This window comes from Eptesicus fuscus, chromosome 15 (genome assembly GCF_027574615.1).
Source record: "Eptesicus fuscus isolate TK198812 chromosome 15, DD_ASM_mEF_20220401, whole genome shotgun sequence".
In the NCBI taxonomy this organism is placed as follows: domain Eukaryota; kingdom Metazoa; phylum Chordata; class Mammalia; order Chiroptera; family Vespertilionidae; genus Eptesicus; species Eptesicus fuscus.
The window spans coordinates 74,394,277-74,420,558 of NC_072487.1; the positions used below are offsets into that span (position 1 = coordinate 74,394,277).

General features: G+C 52.6%; 1 protein-coding gene and 1 non-coding gene across 5 annotated transcripts; both read right to left on the reverse strand.

The window, feature by feature from the left end:
* Positions 1–1,465: 1,465 nt before the first annotated feature.
* On the reverse strand, positions 1,466–26,141 carry KYAT1 (kynurenine aminotransferase 1). Of its 4 annotated transcripts, none has more exons than XM_028127264.2 (14): positions 26,031–26,141; positions 13,614–13,808; positions 10,421–10,479; positions 7,646–7,793; positions 6,215–6,364; positions 6,047–6,133; positions 5,634–5,762; positions 3,785–3,905; positions 3,381–3,457; positions 3,166–3,255; positions 2,848–3,034; positions 2,693–2,772; positions 2,078–2,164; positions 1,466–1,980 (listed from the first exon to the last, which is right to left on the reverse strand). In XM_028127264.2, the coding sequence occupies exons 2-14, from the start codon at positions 13,722–13,724 to the stop codon at positions 1,915–1,917; spliced, it is 1,392 nt and encodes a 463-aa protein (XP_027983065.2). In that variant the 5' UTR covers positions 13,725–13,808; positions 26,031–26,141; the 3' UTR covers positions 1,466–1,914. The 4 variants fall into 4 exon arrangements, with proteins under 4 accessions (XP_027983065.2, XP_054583291.1, XP_008150944.2 ...); XM_054727316.1 differs by lacking the exon at positions 26,031–26,141 and adding an exon at positions 15,113–15,241; XM_054727317.1 differs by having other exon boundaries at positions 1,914–1,980; positions 2,078–2,129.
* Positions 12,418–12,551, reverse strand: LOC129151796 (small nucleolar RNA U109). Its single transcript, XR_008558430.1, has one exon. It is a non-coding gene; the product is annotated as a small nucleolar RNA U109 (small nucleolar RNA).
* Positions 26,142–26,282: the final 141 nt, after the last annotated feature.

Sequence of the window (26,282 nt, forward strand, 5' to 3'; positions counted from 1 at the left end):
GAAGGGAGGGGGAGAGACAGAGAAAAATATCCATGTGCCAGAATCGAACCTGGGACCTTTCAGTGGATAGACATGCGCTCTATCCACTGAGCCAAACCAGCTAGGGCTAGACTTTATTTTCAAAATATTTTTATTGGTTTCTGAGAGGAAGAGGGAGAGAGAGAAACATCAATGATGAGGGAGAATCATTTATCAGCTGCCTCCTGCACGCCCCACACTGGGGACTGAGCCCACAACCCAGGCTTGTGCCCTGACTGGGAATCAAACCATGAGCCACTGAGCAGAAGCCTGAACTCTGTATTTTCTTAAGATGGATTTGAGGAACTGCTAAGGCCCCCATCTTCCCAATTGGCACCTTCGGTCAATAAGCCTTTCCTCCCTCCAGACTCTGATGCTTGGAGTGTTTGCGTTTTGGAGCATTGGGCACAAGGACTTGGACGGGTGGCACCGAGTAAGGTCTTGGGGGCTGGGTACAAAGCTTCCATGCCTCTCTGGATGCGCCCACCTCCCAGCACATTGATGTGTTCACCAACCCATGGATTCCGGGTTTTCATATGGGACTTTATACAGATGCATGATCAATTGAATCATTGGCCATGTGACTGGACTCAATGTCCAGTTCCTTTCTTTGGTGCTGGAAGTTCTGACCTCTAATCACATGGCCAGGTGGACTTGTTATGAATAACAGAAGACACTCCTATCACTCGGGAAGTTCCAAGGGTTTTAGCTCCGTGCCAGGAACCAGTGACGAAGACCCAATATATCTTACTATACTGTATGTGCCCATCAGCTCCCCCAGTTAACTATATGAGCAAAACCCCTGGGCTTGCTCTGCAAATCCAACTTCCAGATAAGTCTCTGGCACCCCCTTCCAGAGGAATCCAGGGGCTGTCATTGTTTCCCACTCGGGTGCCCGCCCCCAGGGTCTAATCCCACTCTCCCTTTGCCAGCTGGACGGCCTTGGGCGAGTCACCTCACCTCCAGAGTGGTTTCCTCACTTGTAAAATGGAGAAGTAATTCCTGTCTCAGGGAGTTGCTTAATGAAATGATGGGCACCCAAGTGGCACACAATAAACACTAGCTACTTCCCTGTCTAACTGTAAGCCCTGGCCCTCCTGTCCTGCACTCTGACCCCTCTGGCCCCTGGGGGATGGGACTGTCTGGGTTTTCCCTGTCAGACACTCAAATGAGGCTCCCATCTCCTAAACACACCCCCACACTCACACCCACACCCCGCATAGGAACATATACCCGCTGAGCCCTGGCTTCTAGGCCTGGCTTTACCATGAATTAACTGTGTGACTTCAGACAAGTCCCATGTCCCCGCTCTGCTCTGGGACTCAGTTTTACTCCACAAAATACATCTGTACAGAGAAGTGTAGGATCTGAGGTTCACGGAGGTGCCTTCCACTCTGACCAAGTCCCCATCAGCCGTCAGCACCAGAGTGAAGCAGAGTAAAGCCAATTAAGGTTTGAATAACTTAAAATTTTATTCTGAGAAAAAGTACTGTAAAGACAATTTCCCAAGGTCAAGTTTAGATAAGGAAAGGGAGGGCTGCCTGAGCCTTCGCTGGGGTCAGAGCTGGGACTCAAGGCCAGTCCACTGTTGGACTCTGCCCATGGAGTCCCAGCCAAGTCTCAGGGGGCCAGAAGGGACCCAAGACCCTGTGACCTAAAGGAGGGAGGGGCAAGGAAGAGGCCCAGGCCAGGCCTCCCCTACCTCTGCAGCAGGATTGTAGGCACCATGGGGAGTTGCTACCAACTCCCCCAAGAGTAAGAAGGAGGGCTCTTCCCTGAGTCACAGAAAAGGGGTTCACCAGTGCCATCTGTCCCAGCGTGGGAATGCCCAGCTCCTGGACAAAGCCCTGCAGAGCACGCAGGGACCAACCCGGTGAGGCAGGGCCGAGGGCGCCGTCAGGCCCCGAGCTCATCCTTCCACTCCCGCAGCTTCTTGTCCATGGCCTGGAGCGTGGATTCATCCTGCGCCAACACAGATCGGTCCTCCTCTTCTCCCCAGACCCCCCGCGGGCCATGGGGAGCGTTGGGGAGCCTTCCCTCCCGCAGCCCTGCCTTTTACCTTCACAAAACAGAAGCGGATGTAGTGGTCAAAGTGCTTCTGCTGGGGCCTGCTGTAGAAGACGGACACGGGGATGGCCACCAAGCCCTGGGGGGGAGGAAGCCCGTGTCTCAACAGGGCCCCCCAGCCCAGCAGCCCCGGCTCTCGGGAGGCAGAGAGGTTTCATGGCGTGGGGGAAGAGCATTCGCGCCAATGCGCACCTCCAGTGCTATCTATGTCAAGGTCACAGGGAAAGAATCCCAGAACATCCCACGTCCCTCCTGTGTGTAGAGAGGACATGGAGGCCAAGAGAGGGGTCAGGGCAGAGCCAGAGAGGAAATCAGCCTGAGAATCATAGCTCTGAGCTGGAAGACCACAGAGTTAATGGGCCAACTCCTCACTGTACAGATGGCAAGACCGAGGCCCTGGGAGCCCGGGAATTCATTCTGCCAACCCACATGCCACCTTTGTACAAATTAGAAGGCTCGCCATCCCGGACATGGATACAGCCCTGTACCAGGGCTCACGCAGAGGCTGGGCTGGAGTGTGGCCCCTTAGCTTCCTGGTCAGCCCCGGAGCGGAGCAGAGCACAGCCCGTAAAACCAGACACAGGGGCCCGGCGGAGGCCCCGCCCACCTTGTTCTTGATCATCCACTTGACGAAGCGTCTGTCATAGGGCTCGTCCGCAGCCCCAGGCAGGTCAGGCATCTTGCTCTCTGGGGGACAGAGGCCATGTGAGCCCTGGGCGGCCTCCAGCCCCCCACCCCCTGCCCAGCCCGGCCACTCCTCACTGAAGTCCGAGATGTCCGTGACGAAGAAGTAGCTGCCCTGGGGGATCACGGGCCTCAGGCCCACAGACTGCACGCTTCGCACCATGTGGTCACGGCTGCGCTGCACGGCCCGCGGCAGCTGCACAAAGTAGCTGCTGGGCTGGCCGAAGTGCAGCTGCTCCCGCTCCAGGCTCTCGGCCACTGCGGCCTGGGGGTGTGGAGGGTGCGGGAAGGTGGGGTGCGGGGAGGGGGGGGATGCACAAGCCGGTCAGGCTGACCTGGCCCAGAGCCAGCCCGGGCCCTCCCTCCCCCCGGGGTGCGGTCCCCTGGCCTCCTCACCTGGGCCTGCGTGGGACAGTGGTAGATCGAGTTCTGATGCACCGTGTACAGGTGCTTCATGAGACGCTCGGGGCCCAGGACCCAGCCCACCTAGACCGCAAACAGGTGGGGGTGAGGCCTTTCAGGGCCTGGCCAAAGCCGTCCTTACTTCCCAGGCCACCTTTCCTGCCAGGGGCCACAGCGGGTAGGGGTAACCCCTAACCTTGTCGACTCACCTTCCAGCCGGTGGCGCTGAAGGTCTTGCCAGCGCTGCCAATGGTCAGAGTGCGTTCCCACATGCCAGGGAGGCTGGCTGCCCGAGGCCAAAGAGAACAGCTGCTGAGATGGGGCCGGGGGCAGGGAAGGGGTGGTGGCTGGACCCCAGTGGGCCCTCAGGCTCTCTATTCTCAGAGCTCCGATCGTGCTATTTACAGGACTTATTCCAGGTTATCCTCATGACAAGCCTGGGGTGGGTGCCCCTGTTCTCAGAGGGGGTAAGTCGCTGCCCCTGTCACATGACCTGTGTGCCTCCAGACCCTTAGGTCCTAATCATCAGGCCTGCTGCTGACTCCCAGACTGGGCTCACTGCCCTGGCACAATCAGCCAGGGGAATGGGGGCACCCTGGCCAACTGCGCTCACCAATGCTGATGTGCTGGTGCCCATCGAAGACCAGCCACTGGTAGACCTCGTCCGTGATGCACAGCACGTCATGCTGCTGGCACAGGCGGGCTATCAGCTCCAGTTCTGCCTTGGAGAACACCTGTGGGCCGTTCCCAAACACAGGGGCCTGCTCAGAGAGGTGAAGGGTCCATCCAAACCCAGAGCCTTTCTGCCCCATCCTATTGAATCCCCACAGCACTGATCCTGTTCGGTAATAGAAAAATATAGCCCTAGCCGGTTTGGCTCAGTGGACAGAGCGTCAGCCTGCGGACTGAAGGGTCCCAGGTTCGATTCCGGTCAAGGGCACATGCCTGGGTTGCGGGCTCGATCTCCAGTAGAGGGAATGCAGGAGGCAGCTGATCCATGATTCTCTCATCATTGATGTTTCTATCTCTCTCTCTCTCTCTCTCTCTCCCTTCCTCTCTGAAATCAATAAAAAAATATATTTAAAAGAAAGAAAAATATATATTTTGGTCTCTGCCCCTGGTTTCTGGCACAGAGCTCCTGAAACCCTTGTAAATGCCTACATGACAAGAGCGCTGGGAACATCCTTTGTTCTAATGAGGCAACTCTGGGTGGGTCCTGGGCAGGGCTGGTCCTAAAAAGACCAAGCCGGAATTAGAAGCCTGGATTTTTCAGCCCCGCTTTTCTAGAGAGGGGAGAGGGGCTGGAAATGGAGGTACTCAGTGGTTATGCCTACGTGATGAAGTCTCCATAAAACCCAGTCATGTGGGGCTCAGAGAGGGTGATGCCCCCCTCCTCCCCCCTCCTCCCTGGGGACAGAAGCTCCTGTGCTTGAGGCCCTCCCAGACCTCGCCCTATGCATCTCTTCACCTGGCCGTTCACCTGCGTCCTTTACCACATTCTTTTTTTTTTTTTAATATATTTTATTGATTTTTTACAGAGAGGAAGAGAGAGGGATAGAGAGCTAGAAACATCAATGAGAGAGAAACATCGATCAGCTGCCTCTTGCACACCCCCTACTGGGGATGTGCCCGCAACCAAGGTACATGCCCTTGACTGGAATCGAACCCGGGACCCCCGAGTCCGCAGGCCGATGCTCTATCCACTGAGCCAAACCGGTTTCGGCCTTTACCACATTCTTTAATACGCTGGTAACCCTGTTTCCCGGAGTTCTGGGAGCTGCTCTAGCAAGTTAATTGAACCCAAGGCGGGGGTCATGGGGAGCTCAGACTCATAGCTGCTTGGTCAGAAGCACAGGTGACACCCTGGACTTGGGGACTGGCACCTGAAGTGGCGTGGGGCCGTCTCGGGGGGCTGAGCCCTGAGCCTGTGGGATGGATGCTCTCTCCGGGAAGGCAGGGTCAGAACCTGGACTTGGGGACTGGCACCTGAAGTGGCGTGGGGCCGTCTCGGGGGGCTGAGCCCTGAGCCTGTGGGATGGATGCTCTCTCCGGGAAGGCAGGGTCAGACTGAGCTGAGTTAAACTGTAGGACACCAAGCAGGTGGCGCAGAAAACCCACACATCTGGTGTCAGAAGTGTGAGTGCGCGAGCGTGGGAGACACCCAGGAGGAAGACTGGGTTTTCCTTCACGTTGGTTTGGCCATGCTCCCATTTTGCAGATGAGAAAACACTCGGAGAGGTGAGGCCGCTGTCTCCGGGCCATGGGGAAGGAGGTATGGAGGCACCCAGCCCGCTCCACCATCAGCCCTCATACTTCCCCGGGGCCTGCGGGAGCCTCATCCTCACAGCTCACACAGGCAGCCCTCCCACTCAGAGGAAGAACCTGAGGCCCAAGGCGGCAAATCAGTGAGAGGGTGGGCTTGAACCCAGTGCAGAGGGGTCCCCCGAAGGAGGTCTCAGTACCTTTCCCAGGGGGTTGTTGGGTGTGTTGAGGACTAGGGCTTTGGTGCGAGATGTGAACTTGCTGGCCAGCTCCGTGGGGTCCAGCTGCCAGTTGCTGCTGGAATCCAGTTCCCCATCCCGGGTGGGGGTCTGCAAGAGAGCGGGCAATACTTAGTTCCCTGACAGTCAATGCTAAGGATCTGACCCTCTTCCCCCTGCCACCGTCCCCACCCTCTCCCCATCCTGGAGAAACGGCTCCCTCCCTCCCTCCCTCCCTCCCTCCCTCCCTCCCTCCCTCCCTTCCTTCCTTTTCTTCCTTCCTTCTTTCCCTCCCTCCCTCCCTCCCTTCCTCCCTTTCTTCCCACCTCCTAGGGTCCAACACAGCACACTCCTTGGATCCCTCTGCCCACCCTCACCCCGACCAGCATTCTCACCGGCTTCAGGGGCACAAACACAGGGCAACCCCCTGCCATCAATGTCATGGGCTCATAACAGTCAAAAAAAGGCTCGATGATGATGACCTGGTACAAGGGTCAGATTAGCTGAGGTCAGTATCGCCCTGACCCCTCGCCCCCACCAGGCCCCAGCCCCGCCCCACTCACCTCATCTCCTTGGTCCACCAGGGCCTGGAAGGCTGTGAACAGGGCCCCGTAGGCACCCACAGTCACCAGCACGTTCTTTAGAGGGTCTATCTCCTGTCCCAGCAGCTTCCCAAAGAAACTCGCCAAGATCTTCGTCAGGGGTGGGTAACCCTACCAGGACAGAGGGGTCAACCGCCTGGCTCAGCCTCGGCCCGCCCACCAGCTCAGCTGCATCCCGGCTATTCGAGCATCTTCTAGGGGCAGGCCTGGGGCAAAGTCAGCTCCTGAGGGTGAGTCCTTTAATCTCCCCCGTAACACCTGCCATAAGACCTGTTCTGTGCCAGCCCAGTCCCCAGGGCTGGGATATGGTGGGGAACCAGGCGGAGCGCGTGCCTTCATGGAGCACAGCCCAATACAGCCGCCAAAGCAGCGGCAGCTCTACACCTGACACACCTCCTGTTAAGTTCAAGGTGCACATTCGTGCCATCTGATCCTCCAGCAACCTTGTAAGAAAGGCATTATTTTTTATTTCTATTTATTTTTTACTGATGTCAGAGAGGAAGGGAGAGGGATAGAGAGATAGAAACATCAATGATGAGAGAGAATCATTGATGGGCTGCCTCCTGCATGCCCCCTGCTGGGAATTGAGCCCGCAACCCGGGCATGTGCCCTTGACTGGAATCAAACCCTGGACCCTTCAGTCCACAGGCTGACGCTCTATCCACTGAGCCAAACTGGCTAGGGCAGAACTGTTTCATATCTTAACATTAGTGGTGGTTATATAACTATATGTATTTGTCAAAATTCATTGTAATTGAAATAGGTATGTAAGCACGCGAGTGTATTTTTTTTATGGAAGCATTTTTAAAGGTTAAAAGTCTGAACACTCTAACCAAAGTGGCAAATTGTTGGCAGTGGTGTCTCCACATGGTGGAACGGGAGGGAACGTCCCTCCTGACAGTTCTGAAGCACACAACGTTGAAGAGCCATTGGTCTCCTCCCAGGGTGGCAAACAGCTACTCTGGGACCCTTCACAGACAGAGTTTGAATTTAGAGTCAAATCAATTAGTAGCTTGTCTTTCAGGGCTCAGCTTACATGTCACCTCCTCCAGGGAGCCTTCTCTGACCCCCTTCTTCCTGCCCCATTTTCCTCCATCACCACATACCAACTGCCTTTGTTTCCTGGTGTGTGTGTGTGTATATATATATATGTGTGTATGTGTGTGTATATGTGTGTGTGTGTGTGTGTGTGTGTGTGTGTGTTTGTGTGTGTTTCTTGTTTTTTGTCTGCCTTTCCCCAGACCATGAGCTGTCCCAGCCAGAGGCTGAAACAGGACGTACCCAGTGAACACTGAGCTATGGCTGGACTGAGTATCCTGGGCTCTTCCCCCTCCTTCCCCAGGGCCTCTCCGAAGCCTGTGTCCAGGGGTCCGGGAGGGACGGGAGACTCACAAATGCCCTCGTGTACTGGTTGAGCATGAAGTCCCCGCTGACGGCGTGCTGAAAGGCCTCCACGGCGAAGTCTGGAGGCGGGAAGTCGGGGAAGCCTTGTCCCAAGTTCACAGCGTCATACTCGCTGGCCAATTTGGTGAACTCCACCCTGGGCAACAAATGGAGAGTCGGCACCAGCCCATCCCTCCCTCCCCCGCCCCCGACCTGGACTCCCACCTGTTTCCAAGGCAGGGTGAGCAAGGCACTGGGCTCGTAGCAGGGAAACTGGACAGCTAGCGTCCGCCCTGGAGATCAGTGCCAGGCTCATCGCTGGTAACAGGCTCTTCCGTTAGGTGGGCCGGGCACTGTGCCCATCTCATGTCTCAGCCCAGGGGCTTGCAATCTTTCAGACCGTGATCCATGGTGAGAAGTCATCTTTATATCACAAACCCTCCTGGAGTCACATTCTCCTTCTGGTGTGATCTAGCTCCTAGCCCAGCCTAGCCTAGCCTACTCAATTCTTTAGAAACACTTGTCCAGCCCCTCCCAAGTGGATTTCATGACCCACTTGTGCACTTGTCAACACCAGCGTGAAACGCTCCTGTAGCCTCCCCGATGTGCACGAGGCCCGTCCTGTTCCTGGGTCACAGTGGGGATGGAGAAGCTGAAGTTCGGAGGGACCTGCCCCGTGAGTCCAAGGCACAGCCAGAGTGACCCCCCATCTGTCTGGAGCGAAGCTGATGCTCTCGAGCCTTACCCTGGGCACACGGGCGACCCACCAGCCCACTGCCTGCCCTCAACGACCTTTCTTCTGGGCCTGCCTGGTGGCCACCTCTTCAGGGAGATGGGCAGAGAGGCGGAGAGGCTGGCAAGGGTTCCAGGCTGGCTGGGGGCAGAGTAGTCAGACCTGGCTGAGTTAAATTTGAATAACGATAACAATCATTATGTCTAGTGTGGGTAAGCATGGGGCTTGGTTGGAAAGTTTGTAAGGAGGGCATTCTGGTGGGCTGAAGGTGGCCCACGCTGTTTATCAGAATTCTGATTGGGGGAGTGCAGAAGGCGGCGCCCCCAATTATTCCTTGACCTTTCCAAACAAGTCTGTGCCCGTGCAGCCCCACGGGTGTTTACTGAAATCCTTACGCTCAATCTTTATTTATTTATTTATATATTTTTTATTAATTTCAGAGAGGAAGGGAGAGGGAGCGAGAGAGAGAAACATCAATGATGAGAGAGAATCATCGATCGGCTGCCTGCTGCATGCCCCACACTGGGGATTGAGCCCGCAACTGGGGCATGTGCCCTTGTCTGGAATCGAACCTGGGACCCTTCAGTCCGAAGGCCAATGCTCTATCCACTGTGCCAAACCGGCTAGGGCCTACGCTTAATCTTTAGGTGCCCTTGCTTAAAGGACACTGCAGACACATGTGTCCTCCCAAGATTACTTACTCTATCTCAAACTGCTGTGACAATAAAAGCCTGAAGGGGCAGGTGATCGAGGCTGTCTGGTTCCTTTAGCCAGGCAGTCCCTTAGCCCTCTCTTTCTCAGCGATCGTGTGTCAGAGTGTTCATTCATCCATCGCTCAGGGTCTGCTGGTCAGCCCCGGGGTCTAGTCAGTCATCTTCTCCCCAGAGTTCCACGATGCCCCCGAAGACACATGGAGCTACTGAGGCTCAGAGAGGCCAGTGACGTGCCCAGAGTCACACAGCAGCTAATGGCAGTGCTCAGGCGGTGGATGTTCCACGGTAATTAGGATCAGGGAGCCAGGCTCAAACACTCTACAGAGACTGGCTGCCCTCGGGCCACCACCCTGGGGTCAGCAGGAACCTGGAGCCCTTTGTTACCCTGACTCTCACGGCCTTGATCCCTCCTGTCCTGTGCATTCTTGCCAGGCCCACTCCTACTCTGCCCTGCCTTTGCACGAGACTTAGCCTCTCCTGGCCTCAGTCTCCCCTTCTGTACAATGGGAGTGGTTGTCTCCAGAGTCTACCAGGTTGTGAGTCAGGAAGGAATCTTGTCTCCCCTCCCAGCCTGTCTCCTCATCATTCCTGTTCTGAGTTGCACGTTACCTTATCTGCAAAATGGGCCACCAGGGTGCCTAGCCTGCTGCACAGAGAGGACGGAGGGGGCAGTTTGAGGATCAGCCAGACTCTACAGGGAATTTGGGGCTGGCTCTCTCATCCCAAACACCATGGAGCATCAAAGGAGGAAGATCTTGGCAAAACACAAAGTTCTGTACACAGTGGCAGTTTGATAGAAATAATATTCCCGTGTTGTGTAAAACAACAGCCAACAATCTTCCACTGCATCCATCCATCACCAGCAACAATGGGCACGGGTCCTCCCGTATTTAGAACAAGCGGGTGAAGAAAGGAGCTTAATCTCAGCTTGTGGCCAGTGAAGAGCGCCTGTATCTTACCTTCCTAGCGTGACTCACTCCGTACTAAGTGTGAAATAAAAAGTCCTAAAAAGCCCCTAGCCTGTGGCTGGGTAGCCTACTTCTAGCATACAGTATTTTGTCTTCACCTCCCAAGGCCGTTCGAGGGAAATAAAATTATCTCCCTTTTGCAGCTGGGGAGCTGGGGGTCCGGGCCCCAGTGCCAGTGCCAAGCGGGGTGCAGCTGAGTTTGGAACCCAAGCCTCTGCTTCAGGTCTCGCCTCTCGTGGGCTGTGGCTGCAGATCTGACTGTCCTGGGCACCACCGAGTTTCTGCAGACCTAGGGACCCGGACCTCCAGCCCTGTTCTGCCCCCACGACCGAGGGACACCCACACACCTGCCCGGCGCCTGCGCACTCACCACGGGTTGTGGTCGATCCCATCCAGCCTTCGTGCATGCAGCCTTTTGGACATGGTGAGCTGGAAACACAGCAAATGGAAGGTCAGAGTGGAGGAGGCACCAGCCTGGGCCTCTTAGGAAGACAGGAAGCCGGGCCCCAGCCACCACCTTCAACACAGCCGCGCCCGCCCACTCCCACGGAGGAGGCGGAGGAGGCGATCGGCACTCCCCGCAGGGCTCCAGCCACCTCCCCCACCTGTGCCCTCCGGACTCTTGGTGCCTGGCTCCTCCCCAGGTCACCGGGCTCAGCCGGCTGGACTTGCCCCCCCTGCCAGGCTGGCCCCACAGGTGAAGTTGGACTGAGGACAGGCTGGGGGCTGAGGCGGAGGAGCAGGAGGCAGGGGAGGTGAGAGCAGGGGAAGGATCGTGGCGGCAGGGACGGTAGCGGCTCTGTGTACAGGGGACTGACTGGCTGCGCTCTCCACGCACTTCTCAGAACAATCTGGCTGGGCCCGTTTTAGGGTGGGGAGTGAGGTGTTCAAGGTCACACAACAAACACACTCAGACGCAGGCCTGTTGGAGATGAGGCCATGTTCTGACTCAGGTGAACTCGCTCAGTTCTGGGGGGCTCAGCGGCCCTTCTCCAGCCCCCCCTCCTTCCCCTGTACTCCCTCCAGGGCAGCTTCCTCCTCATCCACAGGTGCCCAGACACCAGCCAGGCCCCAGGGCTGCCTAGGCCGAGTGCCACGGGCCGGGTGACGCAGCTCCTCCTGGCCTCAGTCTCCCCATCGGCATAATGGGGGCGTGGGCTTCGTGGCCCCTCAGCAGGTTTGTGAGTCTCCGGCTGGCAGGGAGCAGAGCCAGGTCTCTCCTGTTCTCCTCAGCCACCTGCTGTGCTAACAGGGAGCCCTTCAGTTTCTCCTGGTCTTGCGCTGTCCCCACGGGTCCCCATCAGAGGTGCCATGATAACCTCCATCTGAAGATGAAGACATGGGGCTCAGAGAGGTTCCGGGACCTGCCAGGCAGGACCCTGGTCGGGGTAGCAGCAACAGCAGGGCTGCTAGCACCAGACCCCTGACCCGGGGACCATCTGTGTATGGGCCAGGTTTTTCCATAGCCCGAGAGTCCTGCCAATGTGAGCGATTCAAAGAGAGCCCAGCATAGGGATGGCACCTAGTGGGTGCTTTGCTGACATTGGCACCGTCCCTTCACTGAATCCCTGATACCCATCACCAGGCCTGGCGCTCAGTACATGTCAAAATAGTTTAAATTTTTTATGTATTGATTTATTTTTTTATTTTTTTTTTTTTGTATTGATTGATTTTAGAGAGAGAGAGGAAGGGGGGAAGAGAGAGAGAGAAATATCGATCAATTTGTTGTTCCACTTATTTATGTATTCATTAGTTGATTCTTTTTTTAAAAATATATTTTTATTGATTTCAGAGAGGAAGGAAGAGGGAGAGATAGAAACATCAATGATGAGAGAGAACCATTGATCAGCTGCCTTCTGCATGCCCCCTACTGGGGATCGAGCCTGCAACCCAGGCACGTGCCCTGACCGGGAATCGAACTCTGACCTCCTGGTTCATAGGCTGACGCTCAACCACTGAGCCACACTGGCCGGGCATTGGTTGTCTTATATGTGCCCTTCGCTGGGGATCGAACCCGCAACCTTCGCGTGTCGGGATGATGCTCTAACCAACTGAACTACTCAGGGTAGCCAGGGCCACATTTTCTAAAATAAATTTTTCTTTTTATGACTAAAAAATGTGGAAGAAAATTACATTTTAGGAGAATATTTATCAATGTGACATGCTGATGTCAGTAAAACAGGCTACAAAATAATGTTTTATAGAAAACATACCCTAGCATATATTTGTATATACATACATTTTTTTCTATGACCCTATAGGAGTGGAAAAAAGTTTGGAAGGAAATATATCAAAATGTTAACAAAGGTTCTATACGAGTGGCAACATCATAGGTGATTTATTTTATTATTTTTATTATTTTTTCTTTTATGTAGGAGAAATATACTACTACTCAACCTCTCCTGGAAGGTTGGCAGCCCTGAGAACTCCTTTCATGTAGCATGTTATGGAGGTATTCCTGCTCCCAAAGGAATGAGGAGCAGACATATTTCCACATGCAAATCATAGGTGATTTAATTTCACGTGCCTGCTTTTCTGCCTCCAAGTTTTTCATAAGAAGATGACACCATGTTCAATGGGTTCCGATGTGTGCACTGTTTTGCATTGCACTTTCTCTGAATTTGGGTGTCTGACAATCTATAGCATGAGTTTGAATGGCATGTTCCCCCTTCACTCATCCAAAAAATAACAGTGCACCTCACAATTGATGGCATCCTAGCTACACAGATACAACAAATTACTTTTTTTTTTTTTTTGGAACTTTTTAAATATATATATATATATTTTATTGATTTTTTACAGAGAGGAAGAGAGAGGGATAGAGAGTTAGAAACATCGATGATAGAGAAACATCGATCAGCTGCCTCTTGCACACCCCCTACTGGGGATGTGCCCGCAACCAAGGTACATGCCCTTGACCGGAATCGAACCTGGGACCTTTCAGTCCATAGGCCGACGCTCTATCCACTGAGCCAAACTGGTTTCGGCAACAAATTACTTTTGAATTAGGGGTGCATCATATTAAAAAAAAAAAAAAGCAAAGATGAGTCAGGAGCAGTGTGGGGAGAGGGGCATAGAAGTTGGAGTGGGGGAAGTTTGAGGAGGGTTGGGGTGGGAAAGAATAGAGGGGTGCAGGGGCACAGAGAGAGAAAAAGGAGGTGAATACATTTAGGAAGGAGATACAAATAATGGGGGACTGCAGAAACTTGGGGTGCTCAAAGGAGTGACCTTCAAGTATGTCACACAGCACCTGGACCGTGAGGCAGCAGTGCCTGTTCTCAGGCTTACACATAATGTATTCATTCAGCAAGCGTTTACTGAGCACCGACTGTGTACCCAACACGGGCTGGGCACAGCGGGTGACGGGGAGGCAGCAGCACCAAGCAACCATTCAGATGCAGAGCTACAAGTTCTAGATTGGAAGCAAAGGCAAGGGAGGGACCCGCATCCAGGGTGCAGTCAGGGAAGGCTTCCTGAAAGAGGAGGCTCATGCGTGGGTTTGAAGCCAGGACCAAGCCAGATCCCAGGGGCCCTGGGTCACGCAGGCAGCAGAGAGCACTTACAGTCTGGTGCAAGCACCGGCGGAGTGAAGCTCCAGCCTTCTTTCTCTGGAGGGACCCCACCAGGTGCAAAGAGATGGCTGCCGAATTCCTGAACATGCCTCCCAGAGCCATGGGGCACTGACGACTTCTCCTCCAGGGGCAGAGGAGAAGGGAGTGGAACACCTGGCCCAGGGCTTGGGTCTCACACACACAGCTCTAATAACAATAACAACAAGGGCTAGTATTTATTGAGCGGCCACTGTGCAGCAGGCATAGCAATTCGTGCTCTGTTGTAGGGTTATCCCTCAGCCCTCAAAACCACCAGTGACACCCCCACACCCCAGCAACCAGGGTGACCCTTTAAAATTGTCAATCACCTCTAACGGGGGGAAAAAAAGATCCAGGTGAAGATCATGAATAGCTCCTCACATCACAGAGTCAACTCTATGTTCTGACTCTGGAAACACACACCACCTGCATGTTATCCTTGTGCTAAAATCAAATCTACATCAAATAAGGCCTCTGGGGTCAGAAGAACATGATAAAGGACACCGCAGAGATGCAATCAGGGAAAGAGGACTGTCTGATAATGGCTCCAGGGTATCTTTTTGGCCTGATGAAAATGTTCTAAAATAAAATGTTCCAGCAGATTCAGACGGATGGAACTGCCATAAAACAAATGACCCTGTTTCTTCAACAAATAAAATACAAGGGAGGAAAAACCTGGGGCACTATATATTGAAAGAGACTTAGCAGACACATATTTAAAAGGTCAATGCCTCTAAAAAAAAAAAAAAAAAAGAAAAGAAAAGAAAAACATTGGAAGATTCACTGCACATCATTTGCTAAAAAAGCTACAGGAACTAAGAAAGTATGGTACTGGCACAAGGATAGACATATACATCAATGGAGTGGAACTGAGAGTCCAGAAATAAACTCTCACATTCACGGTCAATTGCTTTTTGGCAAGAGTGGCAAGAAAATTCAATAAGAAAATAATCATCTTTTCAGCAAATTGTGTGGGGACGACTGAATGTCCACATGCTAAAGTATAAATTTGGAACCCCACCTCACATCATATACAAAAATTAACTCGAAGTGGATCACAGACCTACATGTAAAAGCTAAAATTATAAAACTCCTAGAAGAAAACAGGAGTACATCTTGGTGGCCTTGAGTTAGAAGATGGTCTCTCATGTACAACACCAAAAGTACAAGCAACAGAAGAAAAAAAAAACACCAGATAAATTGGACTTCATTGAAATGAAAAACTTTTGTGCCACAAAGGATACCATCAAAAAAGTGAAAAGACAACCCATGGTATGGGAGAAAGTATTTGAAATCATAATATATATATGACTAAAAAGCACATGAAAATACTAGTATGCTCAACATCATTAGTCATGAGGGAAATGTCACATTAAGATGCCACTGCAGCCCTGACTGGTTTGGCTCAGTGGACAGAGCGTCAGCCCTCGGACTGAAGGGTCCCGGGTTCGATTCCGGTCAAGGGCATGTACCTTGGTTGCGGGCTTGATCCCCAGTAGGGGGCGTGCAGGAGGCAGCTGATCGATGTTTCTCTCCCATCAATGTTTCTAACTCTCTATCCCTCTCCCTTCTTCTCTGTAAAATCAATAAAATATAATTTTAAAAAGAATTTAAAAAAGAAAAAAAAATAAGTTTTAAAAAATTCTCACTCGAGGGTATGTAAAAAAAAAAAAAAATGCCACTGCACACCCAGTAGGATGGCTGCTATAACAAAGATGGATAATTGTGTTTGAAGATGTTGAGATATTGGAACCCTTGTACACTGCTCCTAGAAATGGAAAACCTAGAAGTTCCTCAAAATGTTAAATATAGAGTTCCCATTAGACCCAGCAATTCCAACCCTACATATCTACCCAAGAGAAATGAAAACATGTCCACACAAAAACCTGAACATGAATGTTCATAAGCAGCATTATTCGTAACTGCCAAAAAGCGGACACAACCTAAATGCCCATCAATTAACGAACAAAATGTGGTAAATCCATGACTCAATATCAATGAACAATAAGAGGAAACGGAGTACACGCTGCAACGTGGGTGGACCTTGAAACTGTGCTAAGTGAGAGAAGCCAGTCACAAAAGGCTACAAATTATGTGATTCCATTAATACGAAACAGGCAAATCTATAGAGACAGAGAGTAGATCCGTGATTGCCTTGGTCTGGGTGTGGAGTGGGGGTGGGAATAAGGAATGCCTGATAATGGGTCCGGCCTATCTTTTTAGCCGATGAAAATGTTCTAAAATTAGTTTGTGGTCATGACTGCACGAATGTGAATATACTAAGAACCACCGAATAGCACGCTTTATATGGCTGAATTACATGGTGCGTGCATTATTTCATCTCAATAAAGCAGTTTTTTAAAAAATTGCCACGGTTTGGCCTAACCGCTTTGGCTCAGTGGACAGAGCGTCGGCCTGCGGACTGAAGGGTCCCAGGTTCGATTCCGGTCAAGGGCATGTACCTTGATTGCGGGCACATCCCCAGTAGGGAGTGTGCAGGAGGCAACTGAATCAATGTTTCTCTCTCTCATCGATGTTTCTAACTCTCTATCCCTCTCCCTTCTTTTCTGTAAAAAAATCAATAAAATATATTTTTAAAAAATTGCCACGGTTAAAAAAAATAAGGCAGTGCCCTTAGCATGGCCAAGGGAATGTGTCTCTCTGATGTGACTGAGGGGACAGCTGTGCCCTTAGCACGGAGGCCAAGCCTCCAGGCTGCTCCCGGGCAGTGCCTGGACAGCGAGACAGGCTGCAGCTGGCAGACACGCACTCTCAAGGGCTCCCCTGGCTTTGCTGGGACTTTCTGAGACCTGCCCCGCAGTCTGAGACTCTTCCTTCCTTTCCTCGGAGGGGGTCAGGCCCCGCCCTGAAACAGGAGTGGGTGCCTAGGGTCAGGGGGCTGCTCTAGAGGGCGCTGTGGGCACCTGCCCAGTCCTGTGGGAGTCAGGGAGGGCTCCCAGGAGAAGGTGGCCTCCAAGCCGGGTCCAGGAGGGAAAGTGTGTCCGCGGAGAGAGTGGCGCAGAGGCCCCGGAGCAGCGGAAGGGAGCTGGGAGGTTCCAGGAGCTGAACGGAGTCAGGCCAGAGTTCACCCGCTCATTTCTCAGAATTGAGTCGGTTCCCAGGGACATCCTGCAGGAAGCGCTCCCCGCCCCTGTGGCTAAGCACCAGAGCGGGGGCAGGAAAGGGCAGTGTGATGATTATCTGAGGAGGGGCATTCCGCGGCTGTCACCTCAGGAGATGGCATCAGCATGCTTCGGCCTCACTCAGCCAGGGGACCCGAGGGCAAGGCCGGGTCTGAGCCAGTGCAGGGCACGGTCGGTGCCCTGTGCCTGCTGGGTGTTCTAGGGACCAACTGGCCCGCCTGCCCGGAATTGAGGGTTTTCTCAGGACATGGGATTTGCAGTGCTAAAACGGGGACCCTCCTGGGCAAAGGGGATGGCTGGCTCCCTTCGGCTGGGAGAATGCAGGTCGCTGCTCCCGTCCTGGGCCTGATGTCCTGCTGACTCGTCCAGTACTCAATCCTCCAGGGACCCTCCGCCGTCGCCTCCTAACCAACTGGTTCAAATCTGGGGGCGCTGCTGGCTGATCCTCTCTCTGACAACCTCGCCCACATCGCTCCACGTCTATCCATTCTGTCCTTTCTCCTAAAGCGACTACACCTCCTCTGCCCTAAATCTGCCTTTCTCATTCACTGGGTTGCAGTGGTGGGGATAAGAGGAATGCACTCAGCTCTCAGCTCTCACTCTGCACCAGGCGCTGCGGCAAGGACTGAACATATGTCATTGGACCTTTCAGCCCTGGAGCAGGTGCTATCCTCGCCCGCAAGGACATGGTAACAATGACAAAAATAACAGCTAATACTAATATTGAGCTCCAGAGGTTGGAGGAGGGCCTGCACCGCCCGGGGCCCAGGCACGGCAGGCATACGAACCCTGGACAAGATCCCTGCTCGTGGCCCTGCCCACTTCCCGGCCACAACCTCAGCCCCTCACCCTCGTTGGGCACTGCTGACTCTTGGGGCTGGAGGTATCCTGGGCCACCTGGCTCCACAGGCCAGGCTCACTGCCCCGGGGCTGGGCATGGAAACTAGGGTGGGGCTTTTGCTGCAGGAGACTGCCAGGGCAGGGGGGGGGGGTGTGCCCGAGAGTCTGTGGGCAAGGGAGTGAGCATCACTGAACCCTTGGTGCCCACCCAGGCCCAGGCCCTTGGGAGAGGATTAGAACACGGGCTTTGGTGTCATGAGGCAAGTCACTTCACGTCTCCACAGGTCCATTTCCCTATCTATCAAGGAAATAAAATACGGTAATTCACGGAAAGCCGATCACTTAGTGCCTGGCACAGAAAAGGTGCCCAGGAAATGGCTGATGTTAATAATAGCTTGGGAACTTTATGAATATTCATTGAGTTAATATAATATGGCATGAGGGGCGAGGGGCTAGATGTGTGTGAACTCGCTCGTGTTTGCTGGCAGGGCTGACTTCTCCATCTGACCTTCTCAGAAGGCATAGTGCCAAGGGCCTACTATACTTTGAGGGGCCCATGAAAATGTTTTAATCTTAATTTATTTTAAAATAAGAAAAAAAGAATATAACAATGAATATATAATAATGAATTCAGCCTGGATGATATTCATTCTTTATATAGCAACACAGTTGTAAAATTAACTTTTATTTCCTTTCTAATGGAGAAAGGGGCCCATGAAAGTCTTAATGTGACCTTGAACGTAGGTAAACCCATGTGTGGTTGTGACTTCACGTGCAAATAGGAGCGTTTCACTTGAGCATGTGCACACATCTGTCTGTGTTTGTGAGCATGTGGATGTAGTGGGGGCAGCTTCCAGGAATTCGAAGAGGAGGGAGAAACCACTGGGGTCCCAGCTAAGGGCAGGAAGGGCATAGGTGGCCACTTGGGCTGCCCTCACCCAGCAACACCGCCGGGTCTTTGACATCCCCCATTAATAGGCAAGGACTTGTGGGCTTGCTGTTCTTGAAGCTGCCAGCAGGGGGCACGCAGAGCCAGCCCTGTCTAGACTGGGCTCACTGGCCCGCTCCACGCACTTGGGCACAGGAAGACTCACTGCACAGAGGAGGCCCACGAGGGAGCGTGCTGGTCTAGATCCACCTAGAGGCCGGACTGCTGGCCTCCCAGCCCAGCGTTCTCCCACTGACGGGCTGACCCAGGGACCTCCAGGGGGACCTCACTCACTGGCACTCATTCAACCCATTCAGCCTTTCCCAGGCAATCCCTACCTCCACCTCCCTGTGCCTCATCCCTCCTCTTCCAGGAATCAGGTCTTCCCTGGCCAGCCCCTTTATAGCCCTGAGGTCTGTCCTAAGGGTAATGACAATGGCCTTTTATTTACTGTTCACTTTTCCTGTGCCAGGCAGCCTGCCGTGCACCTTATAGACAGGTTCCACCACTTCTTAAAAAATATATTTTTATTGATTTCAGAGAGGAAAGGAGAGGGAGAGAGAGATAGAAACGTCGATGATGAGAGAGAATCATTGATTGGCTGCCTCCTGCACGCCCCCTACTGGGGATCAAGCCCGCAACCCAGGCGTTTGCTCTGACCAGAATCAAACCGGGGACCCTTCAGTCCGCAGTCCGACACTCTATCCACTGAACCAAACCAGCGAGGGCATGGCCAACTGATTTTTGAACAAGGGTGCCAAGATCATTCCATGGGGGGAAAATAATCTCTTATTCAACAAATGGAGCCAGGACAACTGGATAGCCACATGCAAAAGAATGAAGTTAGACCTCTACCTCAATCCACCTACAAAAATTAATTCAAAATGAATCAATGGTCTTGGTCCCATTCTTGATAATGTCCTTGGACGCACATGCTTTTAATGTTTATAAAGTCCAAACACAGTATTTACCTATGACCCAGTGATTCCACTCCTAGGCATATAATGAAAAGAAATGAAGACATACCTTCACACAGAAACCTGTATGTGAATGTTAACAGCAGCATTATTCATAGCAATGAAAAGGTGAAAACAACCCTAAAGTCCTTCAATAGATGCATGGGTCAATCGTAGCATAGCCACACAATGGAATGTTATTCAGCCATAAAAAAGAACATGCTACCATCCCTGCTACACCTTAGATGAACCTCAAAAACAGTATACTGCCCTAACTGGTTTGGCTCACTGGATAGAGCGTCGGCCTGCGGACTGAAGGGTCCCGGGTTTGATTCTAGTCAAGGGCATGTACCTTGGTTGCGGGCTTGATCCCCAGTATGGGGTGTGCAGGAGGCAGCTGATCAATGTTTCTAACTCTCTATCCCTCTCCCTTCCTCTCTGTAAAAATCAATAAAAAATATATATGTATATATTTTTAAAAAACACAGTATACTAAGAGAAAGAAGCCAGACCCAAAGGTCACGTATTATATGACGACCTTCACAGGTTATATCCAGAGTAGGGAAATCCACAGAATCAGAAGCAGATTAGTAGCGGCCAGGGGGTGGAGGGAGGAATGTGGAATGTTTATTTAGTGAGGATGGGTTGTTTTTCTGGGGAAATGAAAAAGTTTTGAAACTAGACAGAGGCAGTGGTTGCACAACATTGTGAACACACTTAATGCCATGTGCACACTTTATCCATTTCGCCAAAAGCGTTTTCAACATTTGTGCCAATAAATTTGCCTTCACCAAGTTCCTCTGGCTGCATATCTCGAGTTTATATCTCCAGTTTCTGGAACAGTGAATAGTTGAAGTGTCCACATTCCTACAGTCAGCTATTTATTTAATCGCTGCTCCTACTTTTGATTCAAATTTTTTAAAAATAGATTTGAGAGAGAGACAGAGAGACAGAGAAACATCGATTTGTTGTCACACTTATTTCTGCACTCATTGGTTGATACTTGTATGTGCCCGGACTGGGGAATCCAACCTGCAACCTTGATGTATGGGGATGACGCTCTAACCAAGTGAACTACCCAGCCAGGGCTTGATTCAAATTCATCCTCAGGGTTTTCACTCTGCCTTCCTTCACTGCACTTTCGTCTTGGTCGGCCAATCCCCTCTTCTGATGATCTGCTTCTGAAATGTCACCTGGGTTTATCTCTGGGAGACGGGCAGCAGCACAGCTCCGTGCTTTGCTGTCTGGAGGGGAGCTGAATAACATGCGTGGTGCCCAGTCAATAACAGGCTTCGGAAGAAGGGATGTGATTGGTCACTGACCATTATGCACACCTGTGGACTGAAGCGCTAGCAGCAAAATCCACATTTTACGCAACTACTCATAGTTAATATAACACAGCAGCTGGAACTCAAACCGTGTTGAGGAACTGGTGTCCCTCGATGCAAAAAATATTTAATTTTTTAACTAAAAATTAACTAAAGTTAAAATTTATTTTAAGTGGTACCTGGAACTTGTCCATATCAGAACCGTGCAAAGCAAGAACTGCTTAATTACGTGTATGTTTGTGCATACGGATGTTTTCAGGGACACCACTAAATTATTAACCATGGCATTCTTTGGGGTTGGGGTCATATAAACTACTATACAGTTTGATTAAAAAAAGAGAGAGAGAGAGACTGTGAAGCTCTGAAATCAGACAGAACTCAGCTGAAGCCGTTGACTAGCTGTGACTTAGGCAAATTACTAGACCTTTCTGGGAATACTTTCTGAAATGAGAACAATGGTGGTGCCTGCCTCACAGGGCTGTAGCGAGACGCCAATGAGATAACACATGAAATCACTTAGCGTGTGCCCGGCAGTCAACATTCAACAATGTCATCACTATTATTATTATTATTATTATTAAACACCAGTCCATGGCGAAGTGCAGCCATGCAGGCAGCTGGGGGAGGGATGGGGGAAGCACTCAGGAGGCCAAACCCGCCTGGACGGCACCAGATGACCCTTAGGACCCTTCTACTGCAGCTGCCCAGGCATCTAAGAGCCCAGGCTTCCTGGCTGCCAGGCCAGGGGCCGGGGCCAGCGGTCAGTGTCCTCCCCCAACACATGCCTCCATCAGCCTGAGCAGCCACTGGCCACCTTCTTGGCCAGAAGTCACCATGACTGGTGACCCATAGGTGCATGATCCCGAGGGAAATGCCTCAGTGACCAATACTGTGACGTGAGCCACACCTCCCGCTGGACCGGCCTTGCCCAGCAGCCTGGTTGATGCCAGGTAAAGTCTAACGCCTCCTCAGCCTGGACGTTGCAGCAGGCCTGAATCCAGACTCTGCAGTTTCCATGTTCTCTCCTCTTCCGAACATATAAATCCTTTGCCTCTGACTAGACATCACCCACCTGTGCTCAAACTGTACCCCTGCTTGGCGTGCCCTCTGATTCAATCACCCTGGCAGGGCCCAGCCCCAGCTCTCCCTCCTCTCTGAAACTTTCTGTGTCCACCTGGGCCCTTCTCTGAACTCAGACAGCACCTACTATGCGCCTGACCTCAGTGCTAAATTCCCTAATCTTCACGGCAGTCTGCTAGGAAGGCATTATTATCCCTATTAGCTCCCAAGAGGAGAAGGAACAAAGCTCACTCAGCTGTGAGAGCTTGAGCTAGAATTCAAATCCTGGTCCACCTGTCTCCAAAGTCCAAACTCGTTTCCAAAAATCCCTCTTTCAGGAGGTGGGTGCAGCTGCCTCTGTCTGCTCCCCCGCCTGCAGACCAGCCTGCAGACCATCGGCCCTCGGGGGCAGGAGCCACGCCTTGTCCAGCTTCCTTCCCGCATGGCAGCTTGCAAGGGACAGGCGGGTGGTTTTGGCGTTGCAGGCTGCCTCACCTCACCAAGCAGCTCTGTGCAATGAGGACATTTGGTTTAAGTATTTCACACTGGGTATCTGGAGTCAGTTCTGTACTGGGCCCATCGATCCAGTGCCTAGAAGGCTGTATAGCGTTCCTGGGCTCAAAATGCCAGCAGCTTCCCAGTTACTGAGAAAACGCCAACCACGGCTCCCCTGGGGAGAGGGTACCATGCCCAGGCAAGGCCAGTCTGTCACCTGAACAATCACAGAAGGTGAACGCTTGGACGCTGGCTTGAACCTGGGTAAAATGATCCCGCTCCTCTCTAAACTTGCTACAAGACCTTGGTCCTCTCTAGGCTCAGCTTCCGCATCTGTCCAATGGGCACAATTACAGTGCAATCATCCACAGAAAGCATTTAGCACAGGTCCTGGCCCACAGTAACCTGCAATACCCAGACACTGTTAATGTTTAAACCTAAGGCTTCCCGTAAAGTTAGTTAACCGAGCAGGTTAACAAAGTCTCTTGTCAGACAATGAATCCTGTTTTTTGGAGAGGTGGGGGATCTAAAAACACAGAGTCCCTGTAAGACAAGGGTTTTATGAAAAACTGTCCCAAGGGAGTGTGACAGCCTGTTTGGGGAGCCCTGACAAGCACACTGGCTTATCTATAGGTCCTCCGGGTTTGGAATTAGCAAAGGAGAAATGACTCCTGGAGCCCAGACTGCAGGTTCTTGAGCCTACAGAGGGGTTGGTGGGTGGGGACCCTAAGTGAAACACACAGTAGGTACCCCACTCCTTATTCCTCCTGAAATATCACTCATTAGGGCAGTTTTACACATGAGGGGGAAATATATATATATATATATATATATATATATATATATTTAGTAATGTTCCAGATACTAAATATATATATTTAGTATCTGGAACATTAGAGAGAGTCACATCAGTTTTACAGATGGAGAAACTGAGGCTCAAAGCAGGGAAATGACTTATGCAGTCATAGCCCCAGAAAAGCACAGAAGGACCCCAATGGTCAATTCCAAGCTCAGACCACTGTCCCGGGATGAGGAAGTAAGATGAGCATTTGGGGACTTTTCCAGGGAGCTGGCAGTGCCCACATCTTGTTAGGGCAGCGTGACTCCTCGCCCACGGCAGCTGCAGTGACTCGGGCCTGCTGGCTATGGAAGGGAGGAGCCGTGCCCAGCCAGATGTCCGGGCACATTGGCAACCTGAGAACCCAGGTGACACTTCTACTCACACGGGCAGAGTGTCAGCAAGGTGATGGCCGCTCTGGGGGCCGCATCAAGGGGGGGGCGGTCTTCAGTGTGAAGGACTTTCTCATTGTTCCGGACTCTCCCATGTTTCTTTGTCACCCCCACCTGAATATAAACCTGGGAGTCCTCCTCCTTGGAGTTATGGGAGGGAAGGGTGGCGTGGCGGGTGGGAAGCCACAGATGTCGCCATGTGAAGTGATTCTCCGGGAGGAAAGAGCGATTCACACAGAAGCCAGACTGAATGTTTCTAAGCTGCATCATCATGTCAGTTACCTGCAGGTATGAGAGTCTCTGCTTGAGCCTTTAGTCCAGGGGTGGGGAACATCGGGCGCCCGGGCCAAGTAAAGCAAGGGGGGAGGGCGGGGGGAGAGAAACATTGATGTGAGAGAGCCACATCGACTAATTGCCTCGGGCACACACCCCAACTGGGGGCGGGGAGGGAACCTGCAACCCAGGCCCATACCCTTGACCTTGACAGGAATCAAACCCTTGACCATTCAATGTACAGGCCGGCACTCTAACCACTGAGCGCACCAGCCAGGGCTGTTGTCATTTTTTTATTTCGCAATCTAAGGTAAGAGGTCAGTACCCCTGACTAAATAGTCAGGTATCGCATGTTTTTAAAATTCTTGTGCCACACCGGTTGAAAATCACTGCTCCAGCCTCGTCATTTCTCCTTCCAGACATCTACGCATCTTTCAGTCACAGACCAAAAGTGCCCTCATCTGAGAAGCCCTCTTTGACTCCCTCCACCAAGGGTTGAGCCAGGTGCTCCCTCCTGCGTGCTCCCGAGGCCGGAGCCACCGCAGCACCCATCACAGACGCTGACTCCGGGTTTCTGTCCCTACACTAGTGAGGCCTTGTGGGAATCTTTGGGGGCAACTTCCTCTGCTCTTCCTTATCTGTGAAATGGGGCTAATCTGCATGTAAGGCACAAAGCAGGACAGGTGGCCACGGTTTTCATTTTTATAGGTGGGGACGTGGGGGTCAAGTCCACTGTGTCAAGGCTGGAAAGGGGCAAGCCTTGGACTCCAGTCTGGAATCTGGCCTCCAATGTTTGCCTCTCTTCATCCTGTTTGTTCCACGTGATCAGACAGTAAGAGGCCAATAAACAGTTGGTGGACACCGGCCGTGTGCTGGGCCCCAGGCCTGCGTTGTATGGTTGATAACAAAAAAGCTTCTCCTAGGGAGTGGCCAGGCCAGAAATGTGGGCATTGTTAAGTCTGATCAAATAATTGAATCGACACCCCTCCCCTGGGAACTGGCTTTTCAGGTCATTTCACTATGGGCATCCCCTCTGCTGAGACCACACTTCACTTTTGGGACCACATTCCGTTGTCTCCCCTCCGGGTCTGCATAAAGAAGTCTCCGCCCAGAAGAGCCCACCAAAAGTCTTTAAAAGCCGCTGACTCCCTCACTGGGTGCTGGAGCCATCCAGGCTCAGCCACCTGGTGTGCGGCGATCGAATACATTCCTAATTCCTCGCCATTCTGGCCTCCTGCGTTCCTCCTTCGGCGACCTAACAGGTATTAGTGTAGAATCCTCCAGGGCTCACATTCCAGCTCCTCCACTCGCTGACTCTGAGCTATTGCTAAGATCCAACCTCTCCCAGCCCGTTTCCGCCCCTAATAACAGGGGACGGTTAGTCCTCCCAGCAGGAGGGCTGAAACCAGGCGCTGGCTCAGCGGCCGGTAGAGGAGAGCTGTCACCACCTTCACCATCCTCTTGTTTAAACAACCGACCTGTGCACATGCTAGTAACTTCTTCCCCCGTGCCCGGGTGGGTACCCAGGGTCCCAGTTCTGCCCGGGGCCACCGCAGCTCACTTCTTGTGCATCTTAGCAGAGGAGTGGTGCACACCCTCGCAGACACCTACCCCCACACACGCTCCTCAAACGGCAGCGCCGACCAACGCTGCTCTACTTTTTGCTCCTTTCTTTTCATCTAAGGCGTCTTGGAAGTCGTCCTGTATTTGTGCGGACCGAACATTTTTCATTTTAGTAGCTGCACAGGACGCCACCGTATGGATTATTGTTTAACGTGGTCACCGTTACTCTTATTAGGCCGGGAACTGCGAGGACTCGCGATCCAGAGCTGCAGAGCTGGAGTCCGGACCCGGTTCCAGCACCGGCTCGGCTCGACCTTCCCCACCCGTACCTACCCCGGGATGGGGAGGGGATGTGGGTGCAGGCAGGACCAGAGAGCGGGTCAGCGAGAAGCGCGCGCAATTCACTCCCGCCGGCGGCTCCCGGCTGGGGGAGCCTTTGGGCAGCCGGCCTGCGATTACAGCAGCACCAAATGCTGCGAGCACTCTGGCGCAATCCAGCTCGGCACCGGTCACCGGACCCTCCGGCCTCGGCGCTTACGTCGGGGCAGCAATGCTCCGCAATATCAGCTACTCACCTCGGCGCCCGCCGCTGCGCCCGGTCGCCAAGGACTCCGCGAAGGTTAGAACCGTCCCTGTCCCTTTAAAGGGGCCGAGCCCGGGCTCCGCTACTTCCGCCCCCAAACAACATGGCGTCAGCGGGGAGAGGAGGGGGAGAGGACGCGGACATGGCACCCCTTAAAAAGATGGCGACGCCCTGGCCGCCGCGTTCGCGCCTTGGGGTGACGTCACTTCCGGGGCGGAGGAGACTGAGTGGTGCAGTGAGGGAC